Genomic DNA, 14,759 nt, shown 5'->3' with positions numbered 1-14,759 from the left:
AAGTCACTGTATGTTATAGGCAAATGAAAACAGCTATAAATTCTAGGTTTACATCACCAGAACATTTTTTTTCTCTTTTCAGTCCATCTCCTGCCCACAACTAATATCTTTTGGTTTCAAATATGCCCAACCAGCGACTAAACTGTAGCCCTGTCATAATAAACTGACTCTTTTGGTCAAATTGGGCAGCCAGCTTCTCTAAGTAGGAAGAGAAATTAAAGGGAAGAATAGGAGTGGAAGTTCAGCACACAACATTAATCAGAAATAGTGATGCTTTGTGACAACCCGATTTGCAGCTGTGCAAGTAAATCTGCTACTGCTTCAAGTTATTTCCAGTGTTTGAAAGTAGCTGAGTTTTGATTGTGTTACTGACAGGAGTGTGTTGACAGAAACCTCTGAGATTTGTGAAAAGCTGTTTGTTTGTAGCCGATTCACTTCTGGCTTGTGAGACAACCTGAGTGACAGCAAGACTGAGAGAGTGAGAGGAATGAAAACCAGTAGTGAGAATGTCAGAATCCACAGAGGTGGCAGAAAAAACAAGGAACAGAAAGAAGCAGCGACAAAAAAAGTTACAATAATGAAGGAGAGAAGAAATGGTAAATGGTTATTGGTCTGTATTTGTATAGCGCTTTGCTTGGTCCTAAGGACCCCAAAGCGCTTTACACTATACACAATCATCCACCCATCCACACACACATTCACACACTGATGATGGCAGCTACATTGTAGCTGCCCTGGGGCGCACTGACAGAGGCGAGGCTGCCGGACACTGGCGCCACCGGGCCCTCTGACCACCACCAGTAGGCAACGGGTGAAGTGTCTTGCCCAAGGACAGAACGACCGAGACTGTCCAAGCCGGGGCTCGAACCGGCAACCTTCCGATTACAAGGCGAACTCCCAACTCTTGTGCCACGATCACCCACGAGCCACGAATAAATGGAAGGAAGAAAAGAAAGGTCAAGGAGCCTTCCTTGACCTTTCTTTTCTTCTTTACTATCTTATTCCAAAGGAATAAGATACGGAACACTGGAAGGCTGGGAAAAACAGAGCTCCAAAGAAAGGAAAAACAGATGGAGAGCAAAACATCGAGATTGAATTATGGAAGGTAAAAATCAGTGGAAATAGGAAAAAAAAAAAAACTAAAGAGAGGAAGAAAGATTTGAATGGAGGACGCAAAAAAAGGCAAATGGATGTAAAGACAGAAGGAAGGAAGAACAGAAGCAGAAGAAAAATACGGAAATTCAGAAAAAAAAGACTAGAAGTAAGGAAAAGTAGAATGATACAAAAAAATTAAATAAAGTAGAAATATATAAGCAGGATGAAATAAAAGACTGAAAAGTACCAAAGAAAAAATGAAAAGATGGGAAAGAAGTAAAAAAAAAGAAGTAAAAAGTGAAAGATCTGAGATGCACTTTTCATCTTGTGTCACAACTCAGTGCTTTTAATTTTGGGGGAAAAGTCAAATGAAGCGGAGCTGAAATTCATTTCTATTCTGCGGGGACTCACAGCAGCGCTCTCTGGCAAATGGCTTTTCACTTTGTCAAATTTAGCGAGGCCGTATCTCTGAGGGGCAGCACGCAGCATCCAGGCCTGCTGCAGACTACTGCCAGTCCACCCGGCAGCTGAAGATATACTATAGCACTTAACAGCATGTTCCATTTCAGCACTTCTTTATTTTCCTTTTACCACTTCCTTGTCTGCGTGCATTGTGGTTTCGTGCTGTCTTTAGCAGCCAGGTTGTGCATTTTTCTGGAATCCACCTCAGTATCGTAATCTGTAACTTTTCATCTGTATTTTATAATCACAAGTATCCAACAGCAGTGTAGGCTGTAGCCACTTTCAAGCAGCTTATGTAGAGTATTTCTGAAAATCCTTCCCATGCAGTATATGTATCTCTCCTCAGTCTTTCTAGGATTCTGTGTCTACTCTTTTGTGGAGTTATTTATTCTAATTTGTTTGGTTTGTGTGACAGATGTGTGCCATCTCTATTTACTAATGCGCCTCTTTCATTAGTGATTGTGTGTTTATCAGTCCACACACAGGTAAACAAAACTGTGTGTTCTTTCTGTCACAGCGAAGTGCCTGAGGTTGTTCTATTCATTCTATACACACATTTGAAATAGACAGTATTATTAGACAGAAACAAAACAAACAAGCTCCCTGACTGTGTCCCTCCTCTCCGGGAGTTTTTTAAGCACTTTTATATTCCAGTTCCCTGTTTGTTTTACCTTTTTTCCCCAATAGTATGCTTCCTCTGTAGAAGCAGTCCAATTTTTCTGAAGCGCGAGCATCTGCAGTTCAAATAGGTCGAGAAATTAGACTATGAATGCATTACTTCTTGTTTATCTCATTTTGGAAACCATTATTTGAAACACTACTTACTTGAGGTTTTTTGGGGTTGAAGGGAAATACACCCCGAAAACCTAAATACTAGGTTCATTTAGCTAGTGTAGCAAAAGTGTGCACTACACAGTAATTCTTGTGAGTTTAGTGATTTTTTTGATTGACTGTTTATTAAGCCTCAATAAATGCAACTCGATTAAGCCCAACCAAATTGAGCTGAGTTCTCCAAATGGGAACATTCGTTTCTATATTTAGAAGTGGTCGGCCAGTGTTTGTAATTACTGTCCAACTAGAATGCTGTAAAGTTTCTTTGGTAACAACAGACATCACTGATGGTCTAAATTGCCTTTTTTTTAAGCACTCTGGATCCACCTCTAAGGCATCTCGAGTTAATATTGAGGACTTCACTGCATTGTTTTAGCTTTCATCTACTTAATTCATGAATAAAATAATCACATTTCCATATCAATTCAGTTGAGGAACTTGGAGGCACTCCAGCGGTATTCAAATGATTTAATTAATCATTGCTATCCAGATGCCTCCGCTGATGATATATTCTTGGTTTCCATTTCTATTTGCTCCTAAATCTTAGTCCATGACTTCTCCAGTGGTAACTCAGAGTTTTCTGCCACTGCCCACTTGCCCTCTTGTAAACAGTATTTAAGTATTCTGTGATCTGGCCTGCTGAGCTGGATTTCCCTCTGGCACAACATGTTTGACATCGTGTTGTTATGCATTTATAAGAATACAGCAATATTATAAGAGTGCTTAAATTTGGCATGGGAAACGTATACTGCTGTGAACTAGAGGGCATGTGCAGATCCTGCTGCTCTCTGCTGCTCTCTTTGTAAATAAGTTTTCATAAAGTCACAGCAGTTTATAACTTTAAAATATCTTAGTGTTTAAGAATTAATACAAGTCTACCTTTACACTGCTCTTGCATTCTTAGCAATTTGTTTATGCATCCAGTTGATAAAATGATATTAACTATTTACTTGGGGCACTGTTTGAATTTGCCTCATCAAAGTGCATTTGAACTTAACTCTCCTATTTAGATTTATTTGCCACTAGTGCGCAGCTCTTAAGCTGCTACTAGACTCAACAGCTAACATCAGCTAATAATTTTGTTGTGTGCTAATTTAAATTAATTACCCTGCCACAATAAGGACCTACCTGCATCTTAGAACCATTATGTTGAAAGTAATGATAGTGGATCAAAACGTTTTGTCATCTTAATTTAAAGATTGGGAGCAATGGCAAACATCTAGCCTGGCCCTTCCTGAAGGTAATAAATTTCACCTTCTGTAACATTAGCTCTACAACTCCTCAACATTAACAACAAGGTACCCAAGCCAGTTTCTACTAAGCTTCTACTACTACGGATCTGCTGAGGTGTAAACCAACAATACCACATAAAGTAAAAAAGAACTCATAAGCAACTTGCAGGGCTCTCTACTGGGCAGTCTCCCACAAACCCTTAGCTCCATATTAAGATACTATCCATGGGAATCACAAACAAATTTGCTGAATCGCAACATCCACTGAAAATATGCTTGATTTTCCACTAAGAATAATGACAGAGCACTTAAGTGCTTAAGTTTGCCCTTGCCAAACCCTACTTGAGTCAAACAAAGCAGCTGATTTTACCTTTTTTTTTTTTTTTTTTTTTTTTATCGGCAAGAGATCCCTAGGCAAATTGTGGGCGCAACAACGTGTTTCTACTAACCAGTACAATCAGCACCAAAGACTGCAACCAGCACCAAAAACCTTACCACAGCTTAGAGCAACCATGAACAAAGTGAAGAGATTTTATTGGGCAGTCTGCTTCATAATCTGGTGTAGTGAGGTGCTGGAGCCTATACTAGTTAGTTTCCAATATTTTTGCTTTAAAATGAAAATATTTGTTGTAGTCATTGGTCTTTATTTTATTATAGCATATAGGCCACACTGAGTTTTTGGAAGTATAAATTTGAAGTTTCTGAGTTATCCAAACATCTCTCACTGGAGGACATGGTAGGGCAAATTGTCTTATGCATGGTAATTCTATTTTCTGGTTGCTTTGTCGGAGTAAATTTACCTCAGTTTGATTGATTATATGCAATCCTTAAGCTGTTAACAGCTGAATCCTTAATGCTGGCACAACGGAGGAGTGTCCGCTTGGATACAGTGCACTGTACTATACTCATGCTGAGTAGTTCCAGCAGTTATTTTATGTTGAAGCAATGCAGCTCACGTTTCATGTCCCCTTTCCGATTTCCAGTAGAGTTACCTGGGAGAAGCTAAGTGAACTTGTGGTATTTGTGGGTATGTAATATGTGGGTTTAATTGTGTAATTGGAGGCACTGTGGTACAAGAAAGGGTTCTTTTTTCCAATCAAGCAAAATTATATTCAAATGCGTGTCTAAAAACAATGTGAGGCTGGATTAAGGCAGCCTACCTGTTTTCATCAAATCTGCCTCAGTAAACACATTCTGAAATATCGTCTCTGAACTTCTTATTGTACTGAGTAGTTAAAGTTTGAGAATTTATTTGCTCATAGGTTTAAATGCAGCCCATTCTTTTTCTTCCGTCTTCTTTTTCCATTTATTTATCTAAAATCAAATTCCCTGAAGTATCGTAAAGGACTTTGGACTCTTAGATCTGCGCTGGTCTAACCCCTGGGTATACCCACGGCCCAGTATGGTTTGTTAACTACCTTCTAGAGCCCCTGTGGAGAAACCACACGTCTTTTTTCCCCCCCCCACACTCGCCTCAGCCTTGAAAGCATTCCGGTCACACTACATTGATGTTTTCAGGGTTCCTCTGAAAGGTTGTTTAAAGAAACATTTGAAGACTCATCTCATTTTCCTCGCTGCAGTTGCATAGTCGTGTGTCGACTATGAAAGAAAGCCAGCGGGAGTACATATCTGCTGCGTCTCCATTATACATTTCAACATCGTCTCCTTTGCCAAATTAGTCCTTTGTCAGCTCAGAGAGCAGCGCTAATGAGAGAGTTGCATTGCAGCATTTTAGAACCCATTGCTCCCCTATTAATCTGGAGAGATTTGTGTTCAGGCGTATTTTTTTTTTTTTTTTTCTACTCAGCCGCCCCCATCTCTCCCTCTGCTCTCTGATTGACGATAACGAGGTGGTTGGCTAAAACCAGCTCTTATCGACAAAACAAAATGGCTCCCAGCCGTGTGTGTGTGGGTGTGTGTGTGGGTGTGTGTGTGGGTGTGTGGGTGTGTGTGAGAATGCCTACTTGTGTGTTGGTTTCCCTGGCTCTGCATTCTCTCCCTGACGATGATTCTGAGCATCAACACATACTGGCACGGTGCTCATGCTGCCATGTTCTGCTGCATGTGTGTATTAGTGTGTAACCGTTTTAGTGCGAGTATCATCACAATGAGAACGAGATGAAAGGCCGGTTCGTCTGTGAGTCACAAGATGCTGCCTGCTTCCTAAATGGCCCCGAATAGTCGATGTACAATAAAGATGATCAGCTCCACTTACAATTGGTTTGTGCACATCGAAATTACAATCGTGAAAATGAATTCTGCAAATAAAGAATGAAAAGATGAAAGACACTGAAGGATACACAGAGAGAGAAGCCTATATACAGATGAAGATGCATACAGTCAACTATTGGATAAAATAAAGCAATGGAGAAAAACTGATTTGCAAACATATGAATACATAGAAACCCGTCATGTGTTAAAGTACTGGAAAAGACATGTAAAGGTGAACTTTGATATGAAAGAATACTGTCACGAAGACCTGTAAATGCATAATAAATTTAAATAAAATTACTGGCAAATGCAAAGCAAAGTTACAAAAGCCTTTCAAAAGTCTCTTCTTGTGCTGTGGAAGATAATGAGTACAGATTTAAACTGTCAACATTTTTTGTGCCTTTATGCCTTTTTTGTAGTATATAAGTTCTCCACAAAAGACAATTTGTACGTCTCTTCAGTCACTTTTTTTCTTTTATTATTGTTGTTGATGTCAACATGACTGACACGTTTCTGTGTTCTGGTCAGGTTGGCAGTGTGTATCTTCATGCTGTCTATGAAAAGGATTAATATAATGGAGATGAAGAATACTACGATGCTGTTAACTTTGCTGATGAACTGATTTGTATTAGTGGTTTAGGATATGTTTTGTTTTTCTTTTATGTATATTCCCCCAAAACCCTCAGTTTGATATTTAACATAAAAATGTTTCCTAAAACAAACTTTGGATTATAGTTTTTGACAGATGTTAGTATGTATGATTCTGGTGCTGTGGATTCAGCTGTGGATTAATTCACATCTGCGTACATTAGTGAGTCTTACAGCAGGCAGTGGCACGTGGGATGGGACAAAACTTGATGGTGTTTGTGCAGTGAGAAAATCGAATGCCTCTGTTCCTCTACTGTGTCCATTTAATGTAATTTCATTTCACCATATGGGTACTTAAGCAGAGAAAACATTAGTGTAATAACATTACATTTCTCTAATCTTTACTCCCTTTTCCCCCCCATCTATGTCGCTCTCAACCTTCCTAATTACATTGCACTTTCCTCTCAGACAGGTACCCCTGTATCAGTTGTTTTCTTTTTCAGTTGAATTGTTTGAGATTAGAAGTAGCAATAACACAGGTTATTGTTTTTCTTCTATGCAACTGAGGTAAATTTCGATTATAGCCACTTTCCACTCAGTTTTCCAGTTTTCTTCTTTGTTGATTGATGTTAAATTGCAAGGCTCACCAATGCCAGAAAGTAAATTTAAAAAATATCTTAAACAGTAAAGAACAAATTTCTACTATATCATGGAAAAAAAACACAATAAAGTCCATGTTAACAGTGATTCTAAAACGTGATAAGAATCTTGATCCAGTTATTTACTGTCTGTGTAAATATTTGCCGACAATTTCCATTGTGTCACGACAGTCTTTAGTCAATTCTGAAGACCAGTTGTTGTAGTTCTAAAAGCTAAATACATATATATCTTTAAAAAAATGTGAGCGACAAACTGGATGGTCCCTGTTCTCCCTGAATTCGTATTTCATAGTTGGATTTGTCAGACAGGACATTTTTTTTCACGTTTGTGTCTGGTTATTCATTAGCAACCTGTAGGCAAAAGTAGTCTTCACGTAAATCTCTCTGTTTTTCTCTTTCACAGGGCCCCATAGAGAATGACATTGTGATTCACGTGGCCCTGATAGCTGAGAGCCAGAGGTAATTTTTGTGTGTGAGTGTGTCTGTGTGTGTCTCTCTCTTAATGTGTTGCAGACCATAAAGGGAGGTTATTTTCCACTGCTCACTCCTAGTCAACTCTGTCAGTGCCGTAATTGTGGTGAGCTCATAAAGCTGGAGCTCAGGCTGACCTTTGCCTCATCTGTCATTCTTCTCATTGTCTGTGTGTGTGTGTGTGTGTGTGTGTGTGTGTGTGTGTGTGTGTGTACACATGTGCCTGTGTAAGCACACTTAAATACATGTGTGGCATGTGGGTATGTGTGTTAAACAGGGTCAAGTGACTCTGTGAAGCTTGTTAACCTGTAGCTCCAATTACTGCTGCTTGCAAGTCCCCATCAGGTCTCCTGCATCATCTTCAACATGTCTCCTGTATATACTGTGTCTCAGTAAAGCTCATTAGTAACATTTCGATACATGAATAATTTGCGTCTAGTTTTATATTTACAACAGTCATTCTACATTTGTTCTAATTTAAAGAGAATGAATCTAGAGACATAATATTTATTACCATTCATTAGATTTCACTTGACTCAGCCACAGCTTTAACACCTATAAATTCACAAGGCTGTAGATTTTAAAACATCAATCTGTTGGGAAAGTTTTGCAGGTCAACAGATTTTCAACATGATTTTATAGCTGCAGAGCCGTAAAACATATTCAGCTTTTAAATTGTGTGTGTGTGTGTGTGTGTGTGTGTGTGTGTGTGAGTGAGATGCGCTTGGAGTCTGGCAACAGATTTCAATTCAATTCAATTTTATCTATATAGCGCCAAATCACAACAGCAGTCGCCTCAAGGCGCTTAATATTGTACAGTAGATTGTACAATAATAGATACAGAGAAAAACCCAACAATCAAATGACCCCCTATGAGCAAGCACTTTGGCGACAGTGGGAAGGAAAAACTCCCTTTTAAAAGGAAGAAACCTCCGGCAGAACCAGGCTCAGAGAGGGGCGGGGCCATCTGCTGCGAGTGGTTGGGGTGAGCAGTGGCGTGTCTAGAAAATTTTTGTTGGGGGGGCCAGGTAGGGGCACAGATTTGGAGAAGGGTGGCAGATTTAATTGGCAGATAATGTTTTAAAAAAAAAATTCTACCAACCATTAACCATAATTCAATAATCCTATAAACCTAATAACCAAATGCACTTTTAACTCTTATTAGAATGAGATTTTAACCACTACGGTGCAAAGTTTTTAGATACTGCGTTGATAAAGTACAAGAGATACAATCAGTGCTTTGTCAGTGTTTACTCAGCATTCAAGGACATCAATATTTGCATAGCATTTTTACTGACATGTAGTGCACATATGTTTTGGGCAAAAACATTTTTGAATATTAAAATACGAACATTTGTAACAAACAATTGACAAATTAGCCAGTTCCAATGCAAAACTTTATCTGCCTGTTAAAAAAAGAAGATAATCTTCTCACAAACTGGTGTTTGATTTTGAAACAGGAAAAAAGTGGAGAAACAAATGAAAAGACTAACATTTGAATAAAACCTGAAAGCAAGTAAATACTTTCTATGCTGCCTTATGGTAAACTTTGGTAATATTGATAAAGAACAACACTGGCTGATGATGAAATGCAGTCAGCTGGCATGGTGACACTGCCAGTATTCACCTGCAGGGCTGGACTGGGACAGAAAATTGGGCATTTTGACTACAGACCGACCCACCAGGTAGTAAAGCCATAAAGCCTTTGAATGAAAACAAACGCTGTGGTGACAGTGATGTACAGTCTTTTTGGTATATGTATGATTTCTATACATTTTACGTCAGATAAAAACTTTGGTTGTAAGATTTAGATAATTATTTAATAAAAGCTAGATATTTAAATTGAGAATAAGAAAGAAAAGTATTTCTTTGTGCCCACCTTTCCCTGTTAATGCCCTACCTGCCCCCCTGGCAAAACTTTGCTAGACCCGCCCCTGCACAGTTACCAGCTGTCAGCTACTTAGAAAAGGATCCTGGTGTTATTTGTCTCTCAGAAACAGTTCATAACTTCAACTCATTCATGTCACCTAAAAGGTAAACCTGTTTCTCCATCACCTGTTCAGCTCTGATGATTCAGTAAGGACATCTCCTGGTTTCATGTTTCCCTCTCACCACATATCCAAACCGACATCATGACCAGCAGCTTTACAGCTGTGGCTCCAGCAAACATCAGCTGATACTAGAAATTAATATTAAATACATTCTAACAACAGCTGATCAAGCTTAAACGTGCTGCTGTTGTTTACCGCGACATCTGCTGGTTTCCTGTTTCTGGCGCAAAGTGGGCGATAAACAAACAAGAGAGAAAAGCCGATCAGCTGATCATTGATCAGTTTCATGATTGAAGTAGCAACAGGAGAGGCAGGGGAGAGAATGAGAGAAGAAGCAGCTGTGCAGCATAACGACAGAATAAATCCAGCTTTGTGTCTTTTTTCCATTCTAGCTGAAGTTCGGGACAAACTGCGTCTCTTCTCAGCTCAATACGAAACGTGTAATATTTTCTCTGAATGAGGGACCATCCCATTTTTTTAAGGAGCCGTTGGCAACTCTACTAACCTTATGAATAAAATAAAGTTCACTATCAGTAACATCATAGCACCCACCCAGCTGTATAAAAACTCCGTCAAGCTGGCTAGAACGCAGTATGAGTTATTGCAACTGACAGTAAAAAGTCAGCAACATGAAAATAAACTCCACCTAAACTTGGTTTATATCTGACCCAGATAGACTGCAGGTCATAACTTCTTACCTGAAGTTCAGTTCACCTGACACTCGGACTGGCGGCTGCTTCGGGTCTCTCCTCCTGCCTCCCCTTCCCTCATCCACCTGCTGGCCTCTGTGGAAGCCCCGCCATAGCCACCACCAAACAACGGAGTTATTTCTACACATCGACCTGCATCTGGCCAATCCACCACCTCTCATTGTTCATGCCGTTACAAAAAAAATAAAAAATAAGTCAAATAAGCCCGATGGCCAGTCCAGCTATGTTAACCTGCAACCAAATCTGCAGCTCCATACAGCAATGTTACGACTTAGATTATATCTTATAACTCATAACTCTTATGTTAGCTGCCCTCAGTAGCATACTGTCTGAAATATTCCACGGCTGCAATAATTCTTTAAGTGTTATTTTTTCCTTGGTATTCTAATTTCACCGAAGTTTACTAAACTCAACAAACTTAATATTACTTACCGGGACATTTATTCTGTCCTCATTTTCTTTCACCGAAAAATTGTTTCCTGCAGTGCCTCTTTCGTGCTTGGCTCTCCTACCTTTGCTAACGTGATGCACATAGCGCAGAAGGATGCTGCATTCAATTACAATCGGATATCTGAGCTTCACCGTGAAAACATAATCGGACATTTGATATTTGATTGAATTTTATTGTTTTGCCTTTGGGGTGGCACCTGGGGTGGCCAGTCTGGTTGGGGGGGTGGCCTGTGCCCCCCCAGGCCACCCCGCTGGACACGCCATTGGGGGTGAGAAGGAAGACAGGATAAAAGACATGCTGTGGAAGAGAGACAGAGATTAATAACAGATATGATTCAATGCAGAGAGGTCTGTTAATACATAGTGAGTGAGAAAGGTGACTGGCAAGGAAAAACTCAATGCATCATGGGAATCCCCACAGAAGAGGGGCCTGAAAACTGAAGGCTCTGCCTCCCATTCTACTTTTAAATACTCTAGGAACAAGTGTTCTAATAGGGTGATATGGTACTACAAGGTCATTAAGATAAGATGGGGCCTGATTATTTAGGACCTTGTATGTGAGGAGCAGGATTTTGAATTCAATTCTGGATTTAACAGGAAGCCAATGAAGAGAAGCCAAAACAGGAGAAATCTGCTCTCTCTTTCTAGTCCCTGTCAGGACTCTTGCTGCAGCATTTTGGATTTAAGGAAGGTTTTTTTTTTTTTTTTTTTTTTTTTTTTTTAAATGAATAATTTTACTGTCAACAAAATCATTTGTAAGCGGAATTGATTTGAAAAAGCAGCCATTTACTTGGCCAGAATTTGCTAGCCAGTATCAGACAGACCGATGCTAAAAGAAGTCTCTAAGAACCTCAAATTGGAATTGGAAATGGAATATGCAGGCTACTCTTGCAGCTGTTGGAAGTACACGTGTCAACAATCAGAAGAGAGATTGCATAAATTTGACCTGCATGTGGGTGTGCCAGGAAAAAGGGCTTCACAGTCCAAAAAAGAAAATTAGAGCAAAACAGCAGTTTTGCTGTAGACTAGACCTTTTAGAATAATTTACTTTGGCCTGAATGAAGCATAGTGAACAGTAGACACATTTGGCAGCGATTAAACACAGCTTTCTGGAGAAAACCATCATACCAGCTGTGAAGGATGGCGATGGAAATTTTTTGGTTTGAAGGAGGCAGTACATCCATGAAAAACCCCGAACCCTATGTAACAAAACCTTTGCTTGAAAAAGTGGTCAGCAATGCCAACAAGCTTGTGTCGGAGGCTGGTGGACAAACGCTTATGTAGAACAAGTCACCAAGTTACTTCTGCTAAAGGAGGTAATGCAGGCTTCTGAGACCAAGGATGTAGTTACTTGTTACTCATTTTGAGAACAAAAGACATGCAGACACGATCCCATTAATGATTAATAAATCATTCAACAGTTACCCGTGACCACACAAATTGAAGCAGGCCCATTATAGTCAGCATATCTCAGCAGCTTAGAGAGCAAGGAATATAAATGACGATGCTAGTTATGACCGTCCAACCGTTTTTTAAAAAAACTTACAGTGGTGAATTTCAGTTGAATGGCACTGCTAGATGGCCTCCAACAGTTTAAGTGAAGTGAGGACAGGATTAGATTACAGCATCTCTCCATCTATTCTTAAAATAAGAAAAATGATAATAATAAGGTGAATCATGGGTATAGTTTTTTTCTTCTTTTGAAGGAGAAACGAGTTCCATTTTTTTGTTTAGTCATAGTCTTTTAACCATATATTTGAATAGATATCCTGCTGTCCAGTTAGATTTCCAGCTTTTTGTGTCTCTCAGCATATCAGGGTTTTTCATATGTATTTTTCAACAAAAGGTCTGTGGGAGCTGATGGAGATGGCATGAAAATAATATTGTATGTTTTTTCTCTATGTGGTTGTAGACTGCAAGTGTTTTTGAATACCTATGGTATTCAGACCCAGACACCCCAGCAAGTGGAGCCCATCCAGATCTGGCCCCAAAAGGAACTGGTCAAGGTAAAGCTTGTTGGTCACATGTTGGTTAGAAGCGTTTTAAAATCATACACCTCTTTGACCTGTGTTTATGTTCTCCTCTTGTGTAGTTCAGAATGTTTGAGGTGTTCTCATTCCTATTAGATGTCCACTGGAAAAATGACAACAGTCAGAAAAGAGGTTTTAACAACTAATCAAGTAACAAACTGAAAACAACATACCGGTACTTGAAAATACACTTTTTCAGTGAGGCTTCCTGTTGGTTTTTTGTCTAGTTGTGTAGTGATGATGTCAGGGAAACTATTACAACTAAACTATTAGAAACCAAAAAAAGGTTCCTTAACACAAACTTGGATGTGGTATTTAATATCATGTGGTATTAGTGGTAATTCAGCACTCACATGGGGCATATGTCAGTCCAGAAGTGGGCTCTTCATAACGTGATTTGTTTTTCCCTCCTTCATTATGAGGCAGTTGGTTGAAGACAAACTAACTACTGCCCACAGAAGTAACTAATTAACTATAATCCACAATGAGTCTAAAATTCTACAGTCTAGCCATGTACATTTGCAATTCTTTATGATTAGACAGTTGCTGTTTGAGTGATGGATTTTACCAACGTTAAACTTGAAATGTAACTGATTGCAGATCCTTTGGAGGTTAGCGGTTAGCACAGTTAGCGCCAGTGACTTGTCCTTGAGTTACGGGCTTTTCCTTATCTTCAAATAAGAAAGCCCAGCCCTGTTTGCTTTGAATGATTGGAAGAAAATGTGAGGGAGGAAAACTGTGATAGACTATTGAAGCCACCCCACCACCAACACAACTACACAGATCAATCTTGCAGTGAGCCAGATTACATTTCAGCAGTCATCTATCAATACCCCAATACGTCTTGGCTCAGTCAGTCCATCTGCTTGTCAGTCCAGGATTTCCTGCTCTTAAGATTTTCCTCTCGATTGTCCCATCAGTCACAGCGGGGCTGCAGAGTAGTTGAAGTGACTTATTAGTTGAGCAGTCATTGTTCACATTGATTGATCAGCATAATGGTGTAGCTTTCACTGTGGCAAACTAGAGATGCATTGAGCAGAGCTGTCTCCAAATTTGGTTTCAGAACAGTATGTTAGATGGGTCAAAAATTTTGAATTGGTTTCACTATAAGCTGTTTCAATCTCGCATTTAAATATTTAAAGATAAACACAACCCTTAAAAAGCCTTTTCATCAGCATTATGAGACTAGGTCGAGTGATGAACGATAAAACCCCCAATAATAATAGGTCAGTTAGTGGTTCAGCTACATTTTTTTAATTATAAGCCACTAGAACTATTCCTTTCTTCGGTTTACCTCAGTGTAATTCTTATCTGATCTAAGGTACATTCTCAATGCAAAGTGATATTTTATAGAATAAAATGATAATGAATCTTTCTGTGTAAAAGGATTGTTTTAAAAAAAAAAGAAGGTAACTTTGATTTCAGCAGTAATCCTGTTCTTATGAATCAAACAAGCATGTTGTGAAAATGAAAGTCCAAATCCTGTGTGATGTAAAAACTCCCTGATGTCATCTTCAGTATAAATCAGCTTTTACTACAAAAGGGGTTGAGGTTCAATGGCTTTTAATTAAATCTGAATTCACCAGTGAATCTGCTCAGCAAATCTAAATCCCTTCAAACCTTAACTTTCATAACTTTAAGCAACAAAAGTCATAAAACTCTTGCTATTTAAAGAGCAAAATTAATATACTGATTGTGAGATGGTCTAGCTTATGCTCAGTGTCTAGATTTTTTATTTATTTATATATTTTTAAACACAGAAGAAAAGCAAGTAGCAGATTGTTATTCAGAACAAGGAACTGAGCCCTTTACATGGAAATATTCCTGTAAGATAAAGATGAGATGGAAGGAAAGTGAAGCCGTTGTCACTTGCTTGAGTAGCAAGTTTAGCACAAGCTGCTATTTTCATTCCGTCCACTCTGCTCCTTTCATCTTTTGCAGATTACACTATTTGTACTGTCATATTTAT

The 14,759-nt window shown here is 39.1% G+C and overlaps 1 protein-coding gene across 3 annotated transcripts in view; it reads left to right on the top strand.

Moving 5' to 3' along the window:
* Window positions 1–14,759, top strand: part of phkb (phosphorylase kinase, beta) — a 104,569-nt gene that overhangs the window by 70,277 nt on the left and 19,533 nt on the right. For all 3 annotated transcript variants that reach the window (XM_086305483.1, XM_086305343.1, XM_086305406.1), the window contains 2 exons: window positions 7,482–7,537; window positions 12,673–12,766. In XM_086305483.1, coding sequence (XP_086161609.1) covers window positions 7,482–7,537; window positions 12,673–12,766 — 150 coding nt within the window. The remainder of the gene's footprint in view (window positions 1–7,481; window positions 7,538–12,672; window positions 12,767–14,759) is intronic.

The sequence above is a fragment of the Aulonocara sp. 'chitande type north' Nkhata Bay genome, linkage group LG1 (assembly GCF_057382095.1).
Source record: "Aulonocara sp. 'chitande type north' Nkhata Bay isolate Kocher_YH1m ecotype deep benthic linkage group LG1, A_spYH_male_GT1.1, whole genome shotgun sequence".
Lineage (NCBI taxonomy): Eukaryota > Metazoa > Chordata > Actinopteri > Cichliformes > Cichlidae > Aulonocara > Aulonocara sp. 'chitande type north' Nkhata Bay.
This window is presented reverse-complemented; position numbering and strand designations above follow the sequence as displayed.